Here is a 23596-nt window from a genome sequence, read left to right on the forward strand (position 1 = left end):
AAATTTTATTTCGATGCAGGACACATATATAAAGTACAAAGAGGGGGGTGTGTCCAAGGGGATCCTGCACACATGACGCGCAGGAGGCGTCCAACAGGGAGAACAGAAGAGTGGTCGTAATGCCTTACATTCATGAGGTCAGCCACTGCCTCAAAAAGGTCACGAAACGTTCAGGGGTTGACGTTGTCTTTTCAGCGCCAAACAAGCTTTCCGCCCTATGCCCGAAGGTGAACAAACCTCTGATCGCCCGTGGGTGTGGGCAGACTCATTCGGAACAACTCATCCCCTGCAAAACCGGCGTCGTCTACTCTCTGCCCGTATCCTGTGGGAAGAGATACATTGGCCAAACAGGCAGGTGCCTCAACATTAGGCTTCAAGAGCACAGGAATAATGTAGACAGTATTGCAATTTCTGGGCACCTTGCCAAGCACTGCAAAAAGTGCAAACGTAAAGGTGATGATCCGGACGAAACCTGTTACCCAGATTTCAATCGCTGCACAATTCTTGCTAGAGGACGGGATAGGATATCCAGGGAAATCGTAGAAGCATTCGAAATCCGCAACGCAAAGGAACAATGTGTGAGTGCACCCTCCCTGTGCCTGTCGCAAAAAGAATTGGATTTTCTTAGAGGCAGAGTAAATGTTTAATCCTGTTCTTAAATGCCCCTCTCTGTCTTTTTTGTTAATCACCTTGTGCCGCGATTTCAGTCCCGTTTTTCACCGTTAGTTTAACGCTGTTTTTTTGCCTTTTGGCTATGTGCATATCTGTTTTCATCGTTTTCATCGCTTTCACTTTCCGTCCCGGCCTCTTACACCGTGGTTTTATCGCTTTTTGTCTTTCTTTCGGCCTTTTCACCTTTTTATCATTTTTACCCTTGGACGTGACTACACTGTTTCGGTGAATGTGCAGGATCGCCTTGGACACACCCCCCTCTTTGTACTTTATATATGTGTCCTGCATCGAAATAAAATTTCAGTTGTTAGTCAGCGCCCGTGTCTGTGTCTTCTTCCTTCGTGTTTTCGTCCCGTTCCTTGCGCTGTTTTTCATCCGAAATGAAAACATTGTTGGTGGCGAAAGGCTGCAGCGGGCCACAAACAAAGAAGGAACAGCAATGGGTGCAGAAGGCGCTGACTTACAAGTGGCAGTTTTAAAATTTCCAATTAGAAAAGTACACCCTAGCACCTACCAAGCAAAAAGGAAAAAAAAAAGGTAACACAAACCGTGGAAATCCGCGCACGAAGTGCACATACATCAAGCACCATCACCAAAAAGACAACCATGAGCGGAAGCAAAACGAATTTTCTTGATCAGGAATGGAGAAATATGACGCCCTATATCAATGTAAAAAAATTTGCACGCTTAAGGGTGCATTTCCGTGTCTAAAACTAGCGCCCTTGCACCCTCCAGGAACGGTGCAAAGTATTGTCGCGTTGTAGTGACGGCAGTCCAGCGGTCCGGAATACAGCAACAAGGCTTGCAAACGAAGCTTTTTATTTGGGCTGACTTGCGCCCGCAAAAGAACTGAATCACTCGGCGGCGGCGTAAGCAACAAACGTGCTCGTCAGTCGTCGAACTACGAATGCCCGCCGCTCGCGGCATCGCTCAATCTAAAGCCAGCAAGGAAACTTCGAGATGATCGGTCAAGATCATCTACAGTAATCTAGAAAAACGTAGACGCAGTTCTTCATGGCTGTGATCAATCGAGATTAGTCCGGTCGCTTCTCGCGTCACAAACAAAAATAATAACACCCCTTTCCTGCGGCCTTGAGCGCGAACGAACGGACACTACAATGATTCGTGGCAGTATACTTATGTCACACCCGTACGGTGAGGGTGCGATCGTTACAATTGCACTCTTTTCCCGACTACTTTACAGTCACATAGGTTTTGATTGCTTTAAAAGGCGCTCTTCAATTTCTTTTTTTTTGTTTACGTGCACTCTTGCAAGGAAACTAAACATTCCCTACAAAAAGTTGCCGAGGACCTAACTTCCCGAACCATAATTGTGATACACAGATATGTCTTTCTCGACGTACCTGAGCATGTCTGCTGTGGAGCCACATTTGCGATGTCTACATGACGTTCAAGGGTGTGATTTTTATGGATGTATTAAAAAAGGGAAAAAAATAGCCTGCAAAAGCAGGCCAACATTCAGCAAGCCCATTCGCACAGTAACATGATGCTAGCATGTGCCACGTGCTTTTGCCAAAGGAACATAACCAGGCATAAGCGTCCCTGGAATGAGTCACACAAAGCACCTGGGGTGACAGGAGTTTACACTGAAGACATCACTGCTGGGCGCAGTACTTACAAAGCCCACGACGTTCATACTTTCTCCAAGCTTATACAGGGTGTTTCACCTAAGACTTTACACAATTTTAAAAAGCAGGTTTTTTGAGTCAGAGGAGCACTTTTATCGGCATAGCATTGTCAGCGGTGTAGTACATCAGAATATATAGCTAAGACGTGCTAACTAGTAGGCTGGTTAACAATACTGAATAGTTAATTTCTTAACTATTTCCGTTAGGCTTCCTAATTATTGAGGGGCGTGAAGCCCATCGTAAGTACTATAAATTTTCAGAATTTCGAAAAGGCACTTACCCTCGGCGCTGTGGCTCATCAAATTTTGGCTACATCGCGCCAAAATACATGCGCTTTCAAGAAGCCTGCAGGCAAAGCAACTCCTCCAGTGCACGTAACTCGCCGAAATAGCCAAAGTTTGTTGGGTCACAGCGCCGAGCTAGGGTAGCCGCGTTTTCGAAATTCTAAAAACTGATATGAATATTATTTACGGCGAGCTACACGCCTCTCAATAAAGAAAGAGCCTAAGGGTAATAGTTAAAAAGTTAACCATCCAATAGCAATTAATCAGCACGCACGCACGCATGCGCACGCACACACGCGCACGCGCACGCACACACACACACCGTTTGGCTTCACTCGGCGCGCAACAGGCCAATGCCTGATCGCTTCTTCGCTTGTTGAGAGGAAGTGCGCGCTGAAATTTCCGAACGGGTGGCCTTTAAGCATGCACTTGACACCTAATCGGCGATGACAACAAGCACAGTTTCGGTGGACAGCGCTTTCCGAGAATATAAAAACACTAAATAAGAGAGCATACGTCCATGAACCAACACAGCCCACAGCATGACTAATACTGGTAAGCTACGTCGTTCCCTAGATGCGGCTTGATTTTCCCCGATCACTCTGCTTTCGCCACTACAGCTTTCTTCCAGGCCTTCTGTATCTATAGGGAGCATTGAATGGAGACGCGTAACTGCATTAAAAGACGCACAAGAAGACTTGAAAACGAGGGCTATACACGCGCAGGCGACAATAATGCATAAAGAGCCTCTGAATGAGCTTAGTTGTACCATTCGTTCCTCGGAACGGTACTGTTAAGCCGCCGCGGTGGCTCAGTGGCTATGGTGCTCGGCTGCTGTCCCGAAAGACGCGGGTTCGATCCCGGCCGCGGCGGCTGAATTTCTTTGGAGGAGAAATTCGAGGCCCGTGTACTGTGCGATGTCAGTGCACGTTAAAGAACCCCAGGTGGTCGAAATTTCCGGAGCCCTCCACTACGGCGTCTCTCATAGCCTTAGTCGCTTTGGGACGTTAAACCCCATAAACCAAACCAAACGGTACTGTTATTCGGTGCCCAGATGTCTTGCCCTCACTTCACGAACACCGCAATCTTCTCCGTGGCACCGTCAAATACATTAATTCCTTTTCATGCGCAGGTAACGATATTTAGAAAAAGTATTTCTCAGAGAAGTTACGTGGCAAGACCCTTCAGTATAAACAGGCACCTCCTTGAAACGCTTGGACATGGGAGGTGTTTGTACAGAGTCCAAATTGTAGAGAGAAAAGAAGTAGAAAAGACGCCACCGCCTCAAACACATCATTTTTTGTTGTGGGAAATACCTCTTGCATCTGGGCACATTGGCCAGAGTTGCCGAAGCCGCCTAAGTGTCCTAACAGAAGGACCTGTCACCAGAGTTGCACACCTGGACCCCGAATTTTCTGTCTTACTGTAACGGTATAACCTCGACGGCAGCCCGAGTGGCATTGTCAGCACTAAGGTAGGTCGCCGTCATGGCTGGTGCTCTCTTAAAAAAAAAAAGAAAGCGCCAAACAACCATCACTCGACTGGAAAGATGCCATTCACCCCAACTTCCTCAGCCAGCGAGGGTGCATTACGTTATCGAATGCAAACTACATGGGCGTACAGGCCAGCCAGGCTATTAAGGTTGAGGGTGGCGGGGGCACTTTTTCGGCTTTGCCCACCGAGTGCCGATAAAGGTGACGCTGGGCACTTTATTAGGCAGCGCTCCTGTTACGACGCACAAGACAGGGGTTGCTGGACAGCTTACGCAAGTTTTCCACATGCAAGCGTAAGCCAGTCGCTGTTCCCAAAAGGGCCAAGTAGAGAGGGGAAGTTAGCGCCAATTTCTCGCCTTCGTCTCAGCGTTTGTTGCCGGGTGCCACGTTTCGGCTTATTTATTTGTTGTTCGCTACGGGGAGAGCTGCGCGTTTCCTTTTACTTTTGTCTTCCCTTGCGTCCTCTCGGCGACCGCTCCAGCGCTCGTAATGGACTTGCATCGCTTGGACCTTTCCTTTTCGTTTTTGATTTTTGTTTATTTTGTTGTCGTTTTCCTGCCTGCGCCTTCTTTCAGAGTACCCTATCTTTTCCCTTTTCCTCAGCGCAGAAAGGTGATGGGCCCTAAATGGCGAGTTGCTGACACTTCTCATCGTTCTTTCTTTGCTTGCATGTTTTGTATGTCTTTCACGCTAGTTATAGCTAGTAATAGTGCCACGTGGCTGCGGTGACAACATGGACGCAGGCATTTCACTGGGCAGACCTGTTCCCGCGGAATAACTGAACACGGCGGCGGCAACAGCACCAAGCGCGCTCGGCGGTCGTCGAAGATCAGAATCCCATACCGCACTCAGCCGTGTTCAATTCAAAGTGAACTTTCAAGATAGGGCACGGTAGGCACCGACGACAATCTCAAACATCATAGGAACAGTTGCGCGCTGCTACTATCATTCCACAGAGCTCTGGTCGCCTCTCGATGCACAAAGCGATAAGGGCGCATGCCAGCGGACTCAAGCATGAACAAACAAGCATTGCAAGAAGCCTCCCGATAATAGCAGTGGTTGGCAAATGTCTCACGATTCAAATTCCTTAACTTTCCTCTGATGCAGGGAGGAAGCAAGCGCAAAAGCTGCCGTTATCGGTGGCTGCTCATAGAAGTGATGGCAACAATTATACGTCGGAACACAGAGTGGCACACGTGGACGCTTGGAACTCAAATACAAGCCACACGCACTCACTGCCGCGTGTACAACAGTAAAAAAAAAACTCTCTTAATGTGCACAATAAAAAGGAAACACACAAGGAGAAGGAAGTTTGAGAAATGGTCTTCGTCGTAATAAACGCTAATGCACTGACGTGAAATTGGCCCTTTAGAGGCTTCGCCATTAAGTAGTGAGGAAATTAATGGAACACGTGACCGCAACAGCTACGCGTGCGAATACTTTTGAAGCCTTACCGAACAAATAGCTGCAAGTGACTAAAATGTATTTCTGGAAATCATTTAAACAGTTTGAAGCAATTAGGAAAGTCATAATTTCAAAGGAAGAATGAGGACAAATTTTGATGCCTTCATTTAGCAATTCCCGCGGCACATTTTCGCGCCCCGCCGCGGTGGCTCAGTGGTTACGGCGCTCGGCTGCCGGCCCGAAAGACACGGGTTCGATCCCGGCCGCGGTGGCTGAATTTCTTGAAGGCGAAATTCTAAAGGCTCGTGTGCTGTGCGATGTCAGTGCACGTTAAAGAACCCCAGGTGGTCGAAATTTCCGGAGCCCTTCACTACGGCGTCCCTCATAGCCTCAGTCGCTTTGAGACGTTAAACCCCAATAAACCAAACCAAACATTTTCGCGGTAATTCTGCGGAACTGAAAAGTACAGAGCCGTGAGAAGCGGTTTCCACATGTCGGCAGTTAAGCCCGCATGTCAGAAATGAACTGACAAAGAAATAGCAAGAAACTGTGGACGGAACATTCAGGAAAACTGCTCCAAGAAATTGCTCAAATGAAAAAATTCCACAAGCAGATAAGAAAACACAAGAGCACACAATTACATACGACACAAGCGCAGTGTCTCGGGCTGAAGAAGGTCTCATACACACATGAGTTGAAGGGTGTATTTAGCGTACCCAAAAAGCTGATAAGCCTTTGTAACAAAGTGAACGAGCACAAAAAGTGTGTCAAACGCAAAGAAACTTCCCATAGGGAAGCATTCGTACCATGCCAGAAAGACATCTTATATAAGATCTCATTATCGTGCGGGCAACAATGCACTGGACAATCAGGAAGATGTGTCAACACTATAGGCTACTCTAACGTAGTAATGACTGGAAAAATCTCCTACCCAGGAAATCTAACGCAACATTGTTGCCATTGCAAACAAAATTGCAAACCACTATTAGTCAAAACTGTAATAGTGGGCAAGGAAAAAGAACGAATTAAAAGGGAAATTGTGGAAGTTTTTTCATTGAAAAAGTAGACAAAGTAACGTGTGCATGTACAGCCTTTGTCAAAAGTAACCAGGCTGCATGGTTTGCTTCTAGCTCGTGCAGTGGAGCCCTTGCAGCTTCCCTGAAGCTGAAATAGTCGTTAAAGGTAAGGACTGGGGGTCTTCTTACCTTCTAACACGTTTTGATCTTTAGGAAAGCCACAAGGGCTGCATTATACAAGCCAGAAGCAGTCCACGCAGCCTGGTTACTTTTGACAAAGACTGTACATCTGTTGCACGCACGCGCGCGCACTCTCTCTCACACACACACCCACAAAGAAAAAAAATGAGATGGATATGATAAAAGTGCAAAAATAGAAATGATCACGTGCATGCATGCCGGTATTTTTGTAATTATGATACTGTTTATGTATAAATGCCTACATTCGATAAGTGCTATACAGTTGTAAGTTATCAACCGACTGGACTCAGTGTTAGCATTGTTACCCAGCTTCACTGAGTCTACTTGGAGCTAGTAGAAAACAATGGCGGAAGTCGGAACAACGAAAAACTGCTTTGCAACGCCATCTACAGGCGGCATCTGGAATAGAGACAGCCAATGCGTGACCTTTATTACCAGCAAGCATGTCGGTTGGCTCGTTTCAATGTTACGTGCTTTAACTCGCCAAAATGCCGCAGTTTTCTGTTGCTCCGGCTCCTGCCGCGTGAAGTGTACCACTTTTATCCCCGATAGTACGCTTAGGTGCAGTTCGAGAACAAATACTTTAGAGAGTACTAATCCGCCGCGGTGGCTAAGTGGCTACGGTGTTCGGCTGCTGAGCCCAAGGTGGCGGTGTCTAATCCCGCCCGTGGCTACCTCATTTCGATGCGGGCGATATGCGAAAACGGCCTAGAAGCTGTGCGATGCCTGCGCACGACAGACGACGGCAGGCTGTAGAAATCAATCCGGAGCCATTCACTACTGCGACTCTCATACCCCATACGCCGCTTTCGGACGTTAAATCCCACATACAATACCACAGACAGTACGCGAGAGCGTACAAATGCAATTTCCTTTTCGTAGCTGTAGCTCTCTAGCTGCGTGGTTAACGTAGCTGTCTGGGTTAGTAAAAAAAAAAACTCACGCACACGCATGTTACGGCATTTGTGCACGCAGTGACAGAAGACAAACAGGCTAATTCTTTTCTCTTTATAAAAAAAAAACTAACACAATCAAAGTTCCAGAGGCACCCGCTACAGTGAATGCACTCGGGCCAGGTCACTCGAGCCCACTGTGCCCTCCGAGGCCCAGAATTTCCGACGGACTGCTCGGCAGGCGCGGCTGGAGTCGAACTGAGCGTCTATTTTGAAGAAAGGCCCGCCTCAAACTTAGAAAGCACCAACGTCACACTCAGCAAAACTGAAAGTGAAACGGCCAGAAAGATATTCTGGGAAGTCAGGTGACGGAGCTGCGTTGTTGGGTCTCCCTTTCATTGTAGCCCCTACCCTTCCCCCTTGGCCAGGCCACCAGTCGAGCTGCGAGCGGAGCGGCGCAGCACCATGGCCTCCGACGCGCGACGCTGCCTCCTCGTGACGGCGGCTGTGTGCTTCTGCAGTCTGGGCGCTGCTTTAGCGCTCGTCGTGTACGGAAACGGGGTGAGCAGCAGCACTCGCATTTGCGGCCGACGCCGCGGGAGTACGACCGTGCGCCCCCGGCTCTGCCTTCCCGCTTGCCTGCATGCTGCCGCATCGGACGTACGCGACGACACGCGCTTTGATCGCGGTTGACAGCTGCGCATAACGAGGGCGACAGACAGCGCTCGGATGTCCCGGAGACGTAAATATACGTGCCTGCATTCCACGCCAAGTTTCACCGTCGTGAGGGGCACGCGCACCCGTAAAGCATTATGGAGGACGATGCTTACGTCACAACTCGGCGCGCCACGCGCCTTGGTAACACGTGCCACAATGTCAGAAATTGCGTGGCAGGAATCGGTGACACAAGCCCCCCTCAACGACGCTCGCATGACAACAGCCGAAGAACAGGTGCTGCCGCGCTCTTTAGGTTCCAGCGTTACGCACAGTTTGATTTCCTTCCGTTACATTTGTTGGGATTTTGAATTGCCAGTTTGACACGCTTGCTGGCTAGAAGTGAAGAAATAGAGATAAGGGGCCGTTTTTCAGGATAAAAAAAAAAATGCGCGAAAGGTTTGTGTGCATCACATACTTCAGCTATCATGTCATTTGTTATAACGTCTACGTTGAAGGGCAGGGAACATTGCTATCAGTTGTCATAATTACCGAGTCATCAGCTCGTCGTTCGCATGCAAAAGGCTTCTGCTGCTCCCTCGTATCATAGGCAAGCGTTTGCAGCATGTCCAAGTGACTGTGTGGGCTTAGGTTTGCCTCCGCTTCCCAAACAAGACTGTAGTTTTTCTCCGTGTGCCTAAATGACAACGGTTGCAAGTACAGATTTACCAGAAATTAGATATACGATGCCTGAACATACACCCCTTCCCCCCCCCCCTCCCCCCTGTTCCACGTAGGCGTTGCCAAGATCCGTACACAAGTTTTGTCATTCAGGCAAAATGCCCACTCATCACTTTTCAAGCACGTGCAATGAAGTGAAGTAGTGAAGCACGTCTGCTGCACTTATTAATGCCTCATATCCGTCACAAAAGCGTCAAAGGAGCATGCATACTTTTTTACGCAGGTGAGCAAAATTATGCTCTTGCGGAGTTGTGCAAAGTGTGCATTACATTTTGAAAGGTTCATCACTTGGCACTCAGCACAATGAGTTCAAGATAAAAAAAAAAGAAAAATATGAGGATTCCTTGCTCTGTTTGCCAATGAACGTACTGGCAAAAGCCGGGATAACATGGAGCGAGCGAGCTACGAAAACGAGCCAAATGTTACGACAGATCTTATGGCGTATTCTAATTTACGATCCGGAGCAAGTTTTCTTGCTCCGCGAAACCGAAGAGCGTGTTTCGCTGGGCGATTTGGATTCAGATCCTCAGTTCCGGTTGGATCGCGACGGTATGGTCCCTATACTCCCTAGACATCTTGTTCCTTCGCGGATTCGAAGAGCTGCTCCAAATAGCCGATTGGACTGCGCCATTACATGCGGGCCGATTCGTACGTCCCCTTTGGCGAAACCTTATTGGCCGAAAGGGACGTTTTCGAAAGGGACGCAAGTTAAAATACGCGCCCAAGACAAGAAAGAGACGACACACACAGTGCGCTGAATTAATTCCTAATTCGTCGCACCGCCCTATAGGTCGACACACAAACTTCAGGAATAGGGGAAGGTCAAGGTTGTAACGTCAGCGCCGGAGCGCCACCGGAGACAGCGCTGTATTTGCGCTCAGCGCGAAGATGCGAGACGGAACTGCCTTCTTTTGGCTCTATTATGTTCGGCAGAAACCGTTGGCAGCGTCACCGACGGCATGGCGAAAATTTATCGAGCAACGATAGCTCAAACGCACTATCGGCGAGGCGACGGCGCAAATATGCAGTACTGATCGCCGTATACCGGCATGATCTCATAATCTTTTCGCGGCTCCCGTGCCAAGAGAGGGCGCGCGAAACCTTTGCGCGGTAGCAGCGGTAGCGGCTGTAGCAATTATAAAAAGGCCCGCAAAAAGCCGTAAGGAAGTACTTTCCGCACTGGTATCGAGTGCGCCATTCTTTAGCATTTCTGCATTTGTAGCTGGGTTTGAGCCTAATGTCCTTGAGGCGCCATTTATCATTTCGGTTCAAAACAATGTGTCACCTGTTTGGTATATCCATACACGAAGAAAGCCAATTCTTTAGTTTTCCAACGGAACACACCAACGGCTGATTTTGTTATATGTATAAAATTTCATACAAACTGTCAAGATAGCTCGGAACTGCAATACTAAAATATCAGGATTTTGCGAAACTAACTGCGTGAGAATCGTGGAATCGTTTTATTTTTCAAATATGCACATGACGCTGTAAATTCAGAAAGAAAAAAAATTACGCGTTAGTACTGGCGGTAAGATTTTTCTGAATGAAAATGTTGGAGGGCGTGCTACCACGCTACCTATTTTGATGTTATTTGCTGCGTTCGCTATAGTTGGCATAAAAAAACACCGTATCTACCATGTGAAGGACGTTAAATTTGCCTGAAATAAAGAAATCAGTCCTGCGCTTTGTGTGTGCGTCTTTGTGCCTCTTCTTGTCCCGTCGTCGTCGCGCAGTTTTTTTTTTGTTTTTTTTTGGCAGTCACTATAAACCGACTAGCTCAACATTGTCTTACTTGGTAGAGCAGAACCTGAGAAGAAGCTGCGAGTTCGTAATATACTCTATTGTGTACAAAGCGCCTTAAATGGTCAACGTGGTCGCCATCTTCGTTTTAAATCGAAAATACGTTTAGAGAAAAAAAATTCTCCATTTCCTTGCTCATTCGTAAAATTCCCCGAAAATTCGTTAAGACTCCTTTTAGGCCCAGTTTTAGACCGAACATTTCCCGAATGGAACGCCACTCTGCCCACGGTGAAGTCGCTCAGCTGAAGTCCCCACTGAGGAGGTGTGTCGCAGAACGGAAGGTATTGGTATGGACAGTAAATATGTGACGTCCTTCAAGTCTTGGAATCGCTGGTTGACACTGAGTCTGCGACAACCATATTAGTACCAACTTTGGCAATGCCCATAACCTGCGCGCGCCCTTCGCCCAAACACGCTGCTTGCCTTTACGTAAAGGCGAATCGTGTGCAGAATATCGGTAATATCAGGCAAAGTAATTGCAGCGCCGTTGAGCGCTCCTTTGACGGGCGTTTTCAGCGTGACAGGTGGCGAAAGCTTATTTTTCCGTGTGGGCCTTGAAAGAAAGCAAAAAGCGCAACGTGGAAGCACCGCGAGGCTGATTATGATGATGGTGATGATGATGAAAGCAAAGACACCTGCGAGGAACAACATAAAACTTATGGCAGAAACATGACGGTCTACATATCGATTGTTTTCCTCCCGAGAGTACAACAGATGTAGTAGCAGGAGAGTAATGGTGCCGGGCGATGCAAAATTTTTCGGCAACAAACAGGCGGAAATCACAGCTGGATCAGGGTTGCAGAGAGGAGGATTTTAGTGGTTGGTACAAACCCCGCATTACTATCGCTCCCTTCCTTCCTCCCTGCCTTCCTGTACACCACTCGTACCAACCTTCTTTCATGTTCCCATCCCCTCCTAAGAAATAATTCATAATGGCCGATTAGTGTGCAATGATGTTGGCCACGCCACATAATTGAACGGTATTTCAGTAACGCTGAAGGCTCCACTGTCTTCGTTGCGCTCGTAGCAGTAAATGGGCTAAAACGTAAAACAGTACCATAGCCTTTAGACCTGGCACTTCAGTAGGAATAATAACACTCGTTTTATATTATCCACAGTCCGCACCAATCCAATTCGACATGACAACCCAGGTACACTTGTCTTCAAGACTATTCAGACTCAAAGAATTTGTTCTTTAGCGCAGCCGAAATAAATGTCGGTATTCGTGTTGACCTGTAAACTTTGAATGCATTTTGAGAAGACTCCATCTAAACACCACATTCAAAAAACATTAAATTTTTTGCTCCCATGTGCTCAGTACACAAAAACTACGAAGCTTCTTCGATGATCAACAAAAAGCAAGATGTTCACACACCGCGGCGTGGTCAGAATATGGTCAGTTTTAACACCTTCGAATGAAGATTGCTCCAAAAACGCAGAATAAAGCGCCAACTATGAGGTTATATTCATGACAAGCCTTTCAAGCCATAGCCACTCGTCATCAAATTCATTTTGTCAACTTTTCGCGTCGTACCTATGAATCAACGTTTCACGAAGGCAAAAGTGTGTAAAACTCTCCATGAAGATGTAACCAGCCGCAACGGACGAAGCTGATTTTGACTGCAAAGAAGTGTATACAGAGACATTGAAGTATGACGCCGCCAAACAGCGCTATCGCCCAAAAACTGTGCAATCGCTAAACAGACTTGCGAAGGTGAAAACTGTGCTTTGTGAGCGGCATATTTGCGCGATGCATGTAATTTTGTTTGCGATCGGTATTGTATTAATTGAATACCAGGTAGTTTCACCTCGTGCTGGCATCTATACCACATTCTACGGAATCGATGCACTTTATATCGGCGCGATGCCCGCTGGTTGTTGAAATCAACGCAGTTGGGGCGTTCCCACTTTGACGAGTTGGTAAAAATATACGCTCGCCGTTAAAAACAACGACCGGAGAGCAGCTGCTTTTTCTTTTCGGCACTCCATACGCGTGGCAGAGGGGAGATGAGCGCATGCAAAAGCACCCTTTCAGCAGGCGTTTCTCAACTTGTTTGTGCTGCCGCCCAGCACACACCCGCCGGTTGAGGACTGACGCCGTCTCGCGGTATGCGAGGCTGCGCCTCGCAAATGGCGGGAGGCACTGTGTTGCAAGGTTTCTCGTAAATACGCCACCGACGAAAAAGCAGTTGGCGGCCCTGACTCGCACAATGCAGCCGATTTTATGGCGCCCGGCAGCAATTGCTAGGTTAGTCAATATTCGGGAACAAAATGTGAGTCCTGGTGCCGACGCAAAACGAAAAATTGAGCAATTGGCAATTTTACACGGAGCTTCTCAGGCTATTGTCCAGAAATGCACGACCTTGAGGCAGTGCCTCAGTAGTGCCAGAATTTTTGCCACCTGTATACGCACAGACGTGTAATTCGGTCTTTGTCAGGGCGACTTAGTTGGATGATGTTCTGGGCAATATCGGTTGTAGTTGGCGGGTCTGTACGGGGCAGTCCCACATACGAACCCTAAAATGTCCGACCACATCATGGAGACGGTTGCCTAGTTTTTTTGTGTTGTCGAAACTACGCACTGTCATTCGCCGCCAGCCAGAGAAGCGCCGAGCGACGCCTTCGCCGTGTACAGCCCTGCTTCGGGTATTTGATTTTTGCTTCTGACCAGTATCTCTTGCGACACAGTTACGTGATATATTCAGGGATACGTCTACTGTTCATGTAATTTCTTCGTATTATTTTGCGTGTGCTCCCCCTCTGTCTGACGTCATACACCGTTTACAATCCACAATAGTCAGAATTTCTTCTACAAGGCTGAGTTCGATTGACAGATGAGCTTCACTCGTACAGGTAGCTGAAATATAAAGGGAACGCATCAGAACACCCAGCCAGTGATTGCTCCATAAGTAAGGGAGTGACATGCACGCCTTCTCATTTTTTTCTTATTGACTTTCTTCTGGACAAGCAGAATAATTTCGCTACATATTTTCACCTTCAGTGCAGAAAGAGCCTATTCTTTATTGTGTGCAAAGTGTTTCATATTAAGCTGCAGGTATACCTGAACGTCCGAAAGGCGTAGTAAGTAATGTCGCTTCAAGGCGCAGCTTCGGACTTTAGGAGGAATGTCGCAAGTGACATACAAAATACCCTAATAACGTCGACAACTAAACGGTAAAAGTCTTCATTCTGCTATGAGCAGGCTTCATGAACTGTGGGGGACATTATTCAAGAAGACAGTACACGTGCTGTACCTCGTACTCTTAACTGTATACCTTGAAGTTCCTACTCGTTTTTCCCATTCGCAAAAAAAGATTGGTTTACTGCATAGGGTTTAAAGTCCCAAAGCGACTCAGGCTATGAGGGACGCCGTAGTGAAGCGCTCCAGAAATTTCGACCAACTGGGGTATTTTAACGTGCACTGACACCGCACAGTACATGGGCCTCTAGAATTTCGCCTCTATCAAAATTCGACCGCCGCGGTCGGGATCGAACCCGCGTCTTTCGGGTCAGCAGTCGAGCGCTATAACCACTGAGCCACCACAGCGGCGCAAAAGAAGGGAGAAAAAAATCAGTGCGCAATCAGTACGTGATGTCTTGCCCACATTATAGTCGACGTAAACGCGATTATCGCACTGCCCAACATGACAAGCATTAACCGCTATGGCTCTCGGACACAATGGGCGGACTACACATGTTTAAAGTTCAAAGTTTTTTTTTTTTATTCGCGCGCGGACTACCTACCGGTGCGGAATATGCAGCATATTTATTTTTAAAATTTTCCAGCATAACGCGCCCGGTCCAACATGATTACCACTACCACGATGTTCTCCGCCATCGCACAGCTGACTGGTTTCACGCGTGATCACAGGCGCTTATTGTCATGTCGGTTCAAAAAATATTATTCATCCGACTTGTCTTTCAAATAACAAAAAAACACACCTGGCCATTCTAGGCGCTTGACTTCCACAATGCGGCTGGGAGTCTCGCCCCGTAGACAGGAAGGCAGTGATAGCAGTCGCGATTAGAGATGTGAAAGCCTGAAAAAAAAAAACACTGCAATTTTGGGAAAAAACCGGTTTTTTTTTTCGTTTTTTTCAGACGAGAAAAAATGGAAAGAAACATCGAAAATTTCACAACGCAATTTCAAGGTTTTATGATTGCTTGCTTTCAGTTTAGGTTTTTGTGTTTGCTTTGAAAACCATTACAGTGTCATCATTGAACGATTGGAGAGCAGTCGTCATCGCCGGTGCCAGGTAGTGCTTTTAAAACGTTCGTGTGGCGAGTATGCGGTTGAAGGCCAGGTCACATATAAGATCCAGGCTTGACTTAAAAAACACACTAATACTTGAACTCACGGCGGAAGTAGAACAAAATGGCTGCAAATTCTACAGCGCGACACACACGGCATAAATAACATAGGATGCTGTGCACGTCAGAGATTTTAGCCAAATACAAGCCTAGATTCTTGATTTCCAACGTAGCAGAGTATAGGACATCAGCAGGAATTTGATCCAGGACAGGGGTCTGGGACGCAGCGAAGCAATTGGCCCCATCTACCTGGTGGCAAGGCCTTTGCACCAACCAGCCGCTAACTCCTCTGGCTTGCCGACTGCTGCAGATACCACAATCAACCGCCAGCTGCGAACGAAACTGGTCACGTTTCGGAAACGTGCGGACAAGGATTCGCAACAGACTTCCAGGGGAACGCGTTCGAAAGCTCGTGTATGCGCAGTCGAACCTAGCTGTGGACACAACTTCAATCCATGCTGCCGCGCTTAGTGCCGCATCCATCGACGGTGACTCTGAGTCCGATATGGAGTGACTTATAGATCAGTTTTCATGTTCCCTTTCTCGGTGCAATAGAACAAGAAGTTTGTTGGACAAATATGATATTTATATCTCCATATTGGCCTAAAGTGCAAATCATTATTTACCTTCTCGGTGCAATAGAACAAGAAGTTCGTTTCACTCAGTGGCTCAGTGGCTATGGTGCTCGGCTACTGACCCGAAAGACGTGGGTTCGATCCCGGCCGCGGCGGCTGGAATTTCTTTGGAGGAGAAATTCTAGAGGCCCGTGTACTGTGCGATGTCAGTGCACGTTAAATAACCCCAGGTGGTCGAAATTTCCGGAGCCCTTCACTACGGCGTCTCTCATAGCCTTAGTCGCTTTGGGACGTTAAACCCCAATAAACCAATAAACCAATCACAATATGACATCTATAACTGCATATTCGGCTGAACTTCGGAGCATTATTACTGATCGTTGTGCTGTTGGAAATAAATCTGTATTTAACACGTTTTGCAAAATTTCCAATTTTTCATGAAAAAAACCCGGAAAAGAATGGTTTTTTTCAAGCCATTCAAAATTTCTTGAAATTTTACATCTCTAGTCGCGATGCCTCCGAAAAGAAGACTTTTTGCCGCACATGCTCTTCTGTGCACTAACGCCATTGTTCCTGCACGTGGTCCCTGCGGACTATACCAGGTGCTGACAATCTAGCCAATTCTTTTTTTTTTCTCGCTGGCAGAACCGAGTCCTGCGGACTTATACACCGGGTGCGGACTAGAGCCCGGAAATTGCGGTACTCAGGGAAGCACTCTGGTCACGTGTCGCACGCTCGCAGGCTACGTGGGAGCGCGAGCTGCCGCCGTGTGCCTCGGAGCGCTCTGCTTGCAGTCTGGTGCACCGGCGCTACTGGCTGACTCCACTCGAGATCAGGCTCTGCCGCTGCCCGCGAAAGGAGCCCTGCCCCGAGGGCTTCGAGACGGCGCCTGACGGATCGGCGCTCAACGTCACCTCCAGGACTCAGCTCAAGGTGTGCAGACCTCCGCGTCACTCGCGAATGACACGTGTGGACCGGACCTCATCTGTTCTTGACATCAAAGTGTATAGCTCAGCTTTAACTGCGATTCCGCTTCTTTGCTTTTTTTTTTCGTCTCAGTACAGTTCCAGGATTATTCTTCCTGCAGAACATTGCTCGCAGAGAATGCTAGTGTTCAGATTTCGCAACGACGGCGAAGCCATTTGTTGTTTTTCTTTTTTTTTACAAAAACAGTCCGTATACTGCTCTGTTTCGCGGTTATAAAGCGCACTAGCCACATTTTTTGGGTGCCAACGTTTTAGTATTTGTTGATAGACGCCGCCATCTTGAACAGGTAGGGGTTGCTATTGCAAAAGCGTTTCCATTGGCTGCATTCGGCATCGCTTATTCAGAGCGGTCGCGAAAAATCAAAGACGCTTGAAAGACAGTTTTTTTTGCTGATACCAAATAATAACGTACACATTAAAATGACGCATGCCGTATAGTGTCGGGCGGCAGATTACAAACTACTCTCTTGACAGCTAAGGCAACTCCTCGTGTTGTCAAATGCTAGAGTTGTCTATATGAGACTTTAGTGGGTGGAGAGGAGACGACCGCAAACAGAGGGGAAACGGAGGACAAGACGCCAGTATCGAGCATAAATTGGCGCAGCATGCGCTTTGCTATGTGTGGATACCGTGGCTGCTACCAAGGCGAAGAGCTGAATCATCTTTCTTCGCATTTCTACTACGCGAGCGAAACGAGACTTCTTTTCAAATTGTGATCGTGTCTTTCGCTTAACTAGGCGTTAATAAGCGAACACATTACTTGCCCACCATATTCTGCAACGACTCATGGACCCACTGTCCCCCTCCCACCTGAGCTGCTGCATGGTTATTATGCACACATCTTATGGACACTTGGCGGTGGTGACCCCTACTTGTCTCCCCTGCTTCAAAGGTGTGTTCCGGGTGGCACGCTCCAGTGTGCAACACCAGTCAGGTGTCACTGGTGACCAAGGTCGTCAGGAAGTTAGGACCCGGAGCCCAGGCCAACGACACGAGGCAAACGCACGCCGACGTCATATGCCGCTGCTCTGAACAGGACGCGGACATCTATTATCGCCGGGTCCACGGTAACAGTACGGCAAGTTCGACCTATTATGAACGGCGGCAGTACTTCACCTGTGAATCGGTGGGTTTAATGATGCTATCGCAGCTTTCGCGCATCACTTTCAATGATTACGCAGATTTACGGCCGCGTGGATGCTTGGATGAAGCAGCGCAACTTATGGAGGACTTTTTCAGAAAGCCGCATTCGCAAAACATTGTTCTTTTGGTCACCGCTTAAGACCGACCGCCGCTCATAGCACTTATCTGACCCTAAGACAGGCATTGAAAAGAACAAAAGGAGAGAGTGCCATGCTTTTAGTTTAATTATATATATATATATATATATATATATATATATATATATATATATATATATATATATATATATATATATATATATATCGCACATGCAGATACGATTGCAGCTTTCGGTAGAGTATATGAAAATTACAGCTCCAATTATTATCTCCGAAATGGCAGCGCACTTAGTTAAGTTTGGTGTCTCCTGGTACCGTACATCGTTTTGAGTGTAGCAGTCCGAAAACGCTTGCACAGTGGGAAAGCCCTCTTTATTCTCTTTATTCAAACCTGCACGCTACGATATGGAGACGGCGCCCGCACTCTTTTCAATGCCATGATGTCATATTACAGCACGTGTTTAACAATGAAATGCTGCCGGCCGAACGCGTTGAACAGGTCCTCACCGCCTATAGTACATGATTCTGGACTCCAAGATGTCGACTCTGATCCAGGGAACGGTTTCTGGCCAGGCAATTGCTCAAGTCGCAGCGATCAGGTCTGGCGCAACTACAAAAACATGCTTTCCCGGACCAGAGGACCCCGCTGTAGAGTTCAGCTTCCCTTTTGCACTAATAGCCACATGCGGCGATAGCCACAAACGGGCGGTTTAAACGTTAAGAGAATTAAATGAAATACGTGACCAGTGTGGGCTCACTCCCAGAACATTTCCACACAGTTTGGGCTCCCCAATGCTCTGTGCACAGCTGCTAGCACATCGATATATACATGGCTTGCACGTGACGTCACTTCCGCCCCCATTAAGCGCTGGCGGCTGTGTTGCCAAACCTGCTGAACAATTGTAGCATCCCCGCCTATCCGCCCTGTGATTCCTGACCACTCCTGGAACACTTTGGATTATTTTCTTATCCTGTCGGGCGCAATGCCTCCTGCGCAGAGGAATGAGCCACTCAATGCAGGCTATTACTCTGAACGGTGTTGGATCGGCGCGTGTGCGCCACGCAGAAAAGGTGCGACGAGGACCCGTACATGCTGCGACCGGGAGTCGGCACAGCGAAGGATGTTGATGTGTTTCCCGCAGTGACCCGCGGGGATATCGTGATCGAGTTTACTCCTCCAGCTTTGTGACGTTGGAAGAAAGGCTTCAGATCATCGGAGGCGCACAACTACTTCACCATTGGGTGCATCCGCATCGTTGCAGTATGGCAACGTGCGCGATATTTGCGTGGTCTAAGCGCAGTGGTATCCGCGGTAAACATCCGACGAACGCAGCTTGCGTGTGGCGCGCAGAAGCATCCCAACGTCGACCGCGAGAACCGCTACCATGTATGTGAACGTGGTGTATGTGGTGTATGTGGTGGTGTATGTATATGACGCGCACTTCATAACAGGTAAATGCGCAATTTCGACTGCAGATTATGTGATAATGGTGAAACAAGGAAAGCGCCACCGATAAACCTGAACGTTTTGCGTTGAAGTGGTGACCACCCAAGTACCTCGAGGAGACAAATCCCGCTGGGCCCCGTCCGTTTTAGGTACAGCGCTAAGCATGAAGATTTCGCACAACGCCAGCGCACACTATACGCAGCGAAAAGCGGCGACCTGAGGAAAGCACGTCGATGCCGACGCGCCGAGGACACCGATCGAGCGATCGAGCCATGCGTAGGGCGCCTCGAAACGGAACGATGCATCGAGGCACCCTAGCCGTGCGCCGATATTCTTCATGCCGCCGCAGCTAAAAGCAGAAATCAAAGTTTCTGTGAACTGTGTTTCAGGAGCAAAAAAGGAACTAACATTTACTGGCAGTGCTACATTAACGCCCGTAGATCAGTTCACTCAACTGAAAAAGCTTAAAAGTAAAGAAAGCCCCGCCGCGGTGGCTCAGTAGTTACGGCGCTCGGCTGCTAACCCGAAAGACGCGGGTTCGATCCCGGCCGCGGCGGCTGAATTTCGATGAAGGCGAAATTCTAGAGGCCCGTGGGCTGTGCGTTGTCAGTGCACGTTAAAGAACCCCAGGTGGTCGAAATTTCCGGAGCCCTTCACTACGGCGTCCCTCATGGCCTGAGTCGCTTTGGGACGTTAAACCCGAATAAACTAAACCAAAAGTAAAGAAAAAGTTTTGCGCTCACCTCTAAAGTGGAACTTTCTACGTTGTTGATGAGCTCTCACCTACGCTGTAACGAAGGAAATGTGCGATTATAGCGATATGTGCACTTTAAATCGAGGGTAGCAAATCAGCTGATAATGTTACCGTGTAATGCTTGCAGACAGGCGAATTGTGAGGGGCCAGTGTTCTTGCAATGCCGAACTTTTTTTCGCGCAACGAACGTGCACTGATGCGATCAGTTCCAATTTTTAGCCCTCGTGAGTCGTGAAGGGCCACACAATCGGGAGAATGCATTTCCACGCAAAAAGCGCGAAGGAGCCCGTCACAACACGAAACACCCGGTTCGTAAACATGGCCGCCGTCGCAGCGATCTCGCTGACGTGGCGTCACGTGCAAGGAATGTATATGAGCGCCTCAAACACCGATACGCAACATTTCTTCGGCAACGACCCATGCATTTGGTGTCATCAGTAACGAGTTTCAGTTTGCGCTCTCACTTTCCTGTGGTTGCTTGACAATACAAGCAGAGCAGCGGTGTGAAGACGTATTGTTTACATAGGTGTTCTCGGCACTCTTTAGTTATGCGGAAAATAGCGATCCGCACGCATACCCAAAGCAGATTTTGTTGGACGCCGTTGCCCGCTCTGATGCACCGCGCCTTGCCGCGCGGACTCTGTGCAGATTCCCGATTGCAAGCCGGAAGAACCGTGCGGACATGTCACGCGAGACTTCTACGCCATCTACAGGACGTGCAACTGCCCGCCCAACAACCTGTGCACTGTGCCCATGAACTTCAGCGACCGCAGGCTGGTCAACGTGCGAAAAGCGCTGTACGAAGGAGCTGCGTACGTGGCGCTGTGCCAGCCCTATTAGGCTATATGCGTGCAGCCAAGGATCTCGGTCCCAAAGGCGGTCGGCACTTTTTGATACAAACGCCTGCACCTGCATATTCATGCACTGCGTTCGAACAACTGAGAAATGCAGCTGCTGTGTATATTAAAACCTGTAAATCTCCTTTCGATGTACAGCCTTTGCCAAAAGTCTTCTGGGCCATGAAGTGTGGCTTGCTTTCCATCGCTAGCGTTCCAAGTTCCTCGAAGCTGAGAGGAACTGTCGTCCCCCCCCCCCCCCCCCCCCGAAAGTCAGGACTCCCACGGATGCTACGAGAGGGCCCCACTATGCGGGTGAGGAGGAAATCCATTCGGGTCTTTAATTTTGACAAAAAGGAGAGAAAAAAAGGCTGCTCTAACCAACGTTTGAGCACTTGAGAAACTGATAGTCAGTGGATATTCAAATTTTCGAAATCCTTTTCAGGTGCAGAAATTAACCACCTCGACGCCGGCCCTGGCCCCAATCTTCTTAAGGTTGTGCGAAATTCCGTGAAGGTACGGGATAACTGCCACCTTCTTTCAAGGTGGTCTTTTCTGCACCTGAAAAACTCTCCAGAATTTGCAGGAAAGTGAATTCTGCCACCTTCTTTCAAGGTGGTCTTTTCTGCACCTGAAAAACTCTCCACAATTAGCAGGAAAGTGAATTCGAAATCCATCCCAGTATTTTGCCCCTTCTTTCGTATTCAACTCGAGAATTTCGCACTCAAAATGTTAGAATATTTGACTGCTGACTATTTCAAAAATATGATCCTATCATCACTCATACTGCCATCACTTTTGACGGGGCGCTGTGTAGGGGGTGTGCACGAGCGAAGACGTGCAAAAAAGATATCTGCCCATATGTAAGATCGTCCATCATTCACTCTTTTCATTGCTATCCCTGTTTTTCATCTGTTTCACTGAGCTGTGAAAATTAGCCATTCCTGTCATACCTGTTGTGAGCGCAAGAACGTTTCTGCTGCATTAAGTGCAGTAAGACCTCGCTTTAAAAAAAAGTTTTTCTTACAAAACACTGAACGCAAAGAAAAAAAACTAAACGCAGTTCATCTGAAAAGGCGCCGCATAAACCATGATAAACCGTCCGACGCAGGTGACACCCCGTCCGCTCTTCAGAGAAAAACAGCGCTTGCAGACAAAGGACCAGAACGAGAAGGACACACAACTGCGCTGGTCCTTCTCGTTCTGGTCCTTTGTCTGCAAGCGCTGTTTTTCTCAAGATGTATCCCAACCAACTCGCCCAGCAACACCCCGTCCGCTCTTCAGAAGCTACCGTTTTGTTTGAGAAGAAGGAATCACCGGTCAAAGCAACGTTACGGGCTTTTTTTGCCGCAAGCCATCACTGAGAGGCGACACTCAGGATGTGTGTTCTGTAATCTGTTTAGTGCTGCTGTATTCGCGAAGTAAAATGAATACGTACATTAATTTTCTTCGCACGCGCTCAGTATCACCAAGGACCATCATGGTATCACCGCGCACGCGACCTATTAGCCGTCTGACACCCTGTCATGTCTGCCTATATTTAACCCTCAATTAAAATCAAAGGGGTGGGGAGTTTCAGGTGTTTTTTTTTTCGAAATATCGTGCAATGTATCCTTACGGATTTCTTGTCCAGAGAAAAATAAAGGAAACTTCCAAGCAGAAGTATATTAACATACTACAAATATTACAACGTGCCGCCCGGCAGAGTGCTTTGCTCCAGTGTTTTTGAAAACATCATCGCAATTCAATTTGTGACAGGATGCTACCTGTTTCGCCTGCAAGTTCTGGGGTGATTTTCAGTCTTTCTTTTCTTTCTTTGTTTATTTTTGCGCACTCACGTGATCATATCTGATCATATGACGTGATCGTCATATGACCGGATTCCCCACATATACGCCATTTCTTTCTTTTTTTCTGTAACGCAGGCTTTCATTTCGGTTTTATCGCAGATAAGAGTGTAAATGAATTAATTTTCCATTGAAGGGTTCGATACCTAACGCCTCTGTTATTCGCCGCCGCCGTGGCTCAGTGGTTATGGTGCTCCGCTGCTGACCCGAAAGACGCGGGTTCTCACTCCTGTGCCACACTCAGAATAGGTTGCGGCACGTAGTTCCAGAGGCGAAACTCAATGGCAGCACAAGCAGTCACTGCTTATTACAAGTTAATTAAGAACGCGCCCTTGGTGATAGCACCGCTATACGAGCTTCTACGCAAAAATATAAAGTGGCACTGGCGCCACCGAAAGCAGTGTGCCCTTGAGATGAAGACGCTGTTAGAAAAAGTAGTTTTTAGCCTGCTTCTACCGATACAAGACAAGCCAGTAGCTAGAGTACGACGCATCGCCGGTTACAATCGGTGCGGCACTTTGGCCTCGCCGTCCTCAGCCGGGCTGGCTTCCGCACATGCATATTCACCCAAGTTGAGCGCAACTATTCGCAGTTAGAACGAGTCTGTATGGTACGTTTAAATTCCGTGCCAATTTGTTCGGTAGATCTTGCACTTTGTTAACGCACCACAAGCCGGCTCCGGTGGATCTTTTCGATCCCAAGATCGTAACTGCCTCTACTGCGGCCCCGCCGCGGTGACTCAGTGATTAAGCGCTCGTCTCCGAGCCGGAGTACTTGGGGAACCCGACC

General features: G+C 47.9%; 1 protein-coding gene across 2 annotated transcripts; it reads left to right on the top strand.

Moving 5' to 3' along the window:
* Nucleotides 1–8025: 8025 nt before the first annotated feature.
* LOC149350337 (uncharacterized) lies at nt 8026–21112 on the top strand. Of its 2 annotated transcripts, none has more exons than XM_089579360.1 (4): nt 8026–8173; nt 16438–16629; nt 17575–17808; nt 20773–21112. In XM_089579360.1, the coding sequence occupies exons 1-4, from the start codon at nt 8078–8080 to the stop codon at nt 20962–20964; spliced, it is 714 nt and encodes a 237-aa protein (XP_089435486.1). In that variant the 5' UTR covers nt 8026–8077; the 3' UTR covers nt 20965–21112. The 2 variants fall into 2 exon arrangements, with proteins under 2 accessions (XP_089435486.1, XP_089435487.1); XM_089579361.1 differs by having other exon boundaries at nt 17575–17760.
* The last annotated feature ends 2484 nt before the right edge of the window (nt 21113–23596 follow it).

Source organism: Amblyomma mixtum, chromosome 3 (genome assembly GCF_055824585.1).
Source record: "Amblyomma mixtum isolate Tamu chromosome 3, ASM5582458v1, whole genome shotgun sequence".
NCBI lineage: Eukaryota > Metazoa > Arthropoda > Arachnida > Ixodida > Ixodidae > Amblyomma > Amblyomma mixtum.

Bases quoted from the DNA above. Each gene is read 5' to 3' on its own strand.
- LOC149350337 (XM_089579360.1), top strand. From the start codon at position 8,078: ATGGCCTCCGACGCGCGACGCTGCCTCCTCGTGACGGCGGCTGTGTGC. The intron at 8,174-16,437 runs GTGAGCAGCAGC...GCACGCTCGCAG, and splicing joins TCGTCGTGTACGGAAACGGG to GCTACGTGGGAGCGCGAGCT. The intron at 16,630-17,574 runs GTGTGCAGACCT...CCTGCTTCAAAG, and splicing joins CCTCCAGGACTCAGCTCAAG to GTGTGTTCCGGGTGGCACGC.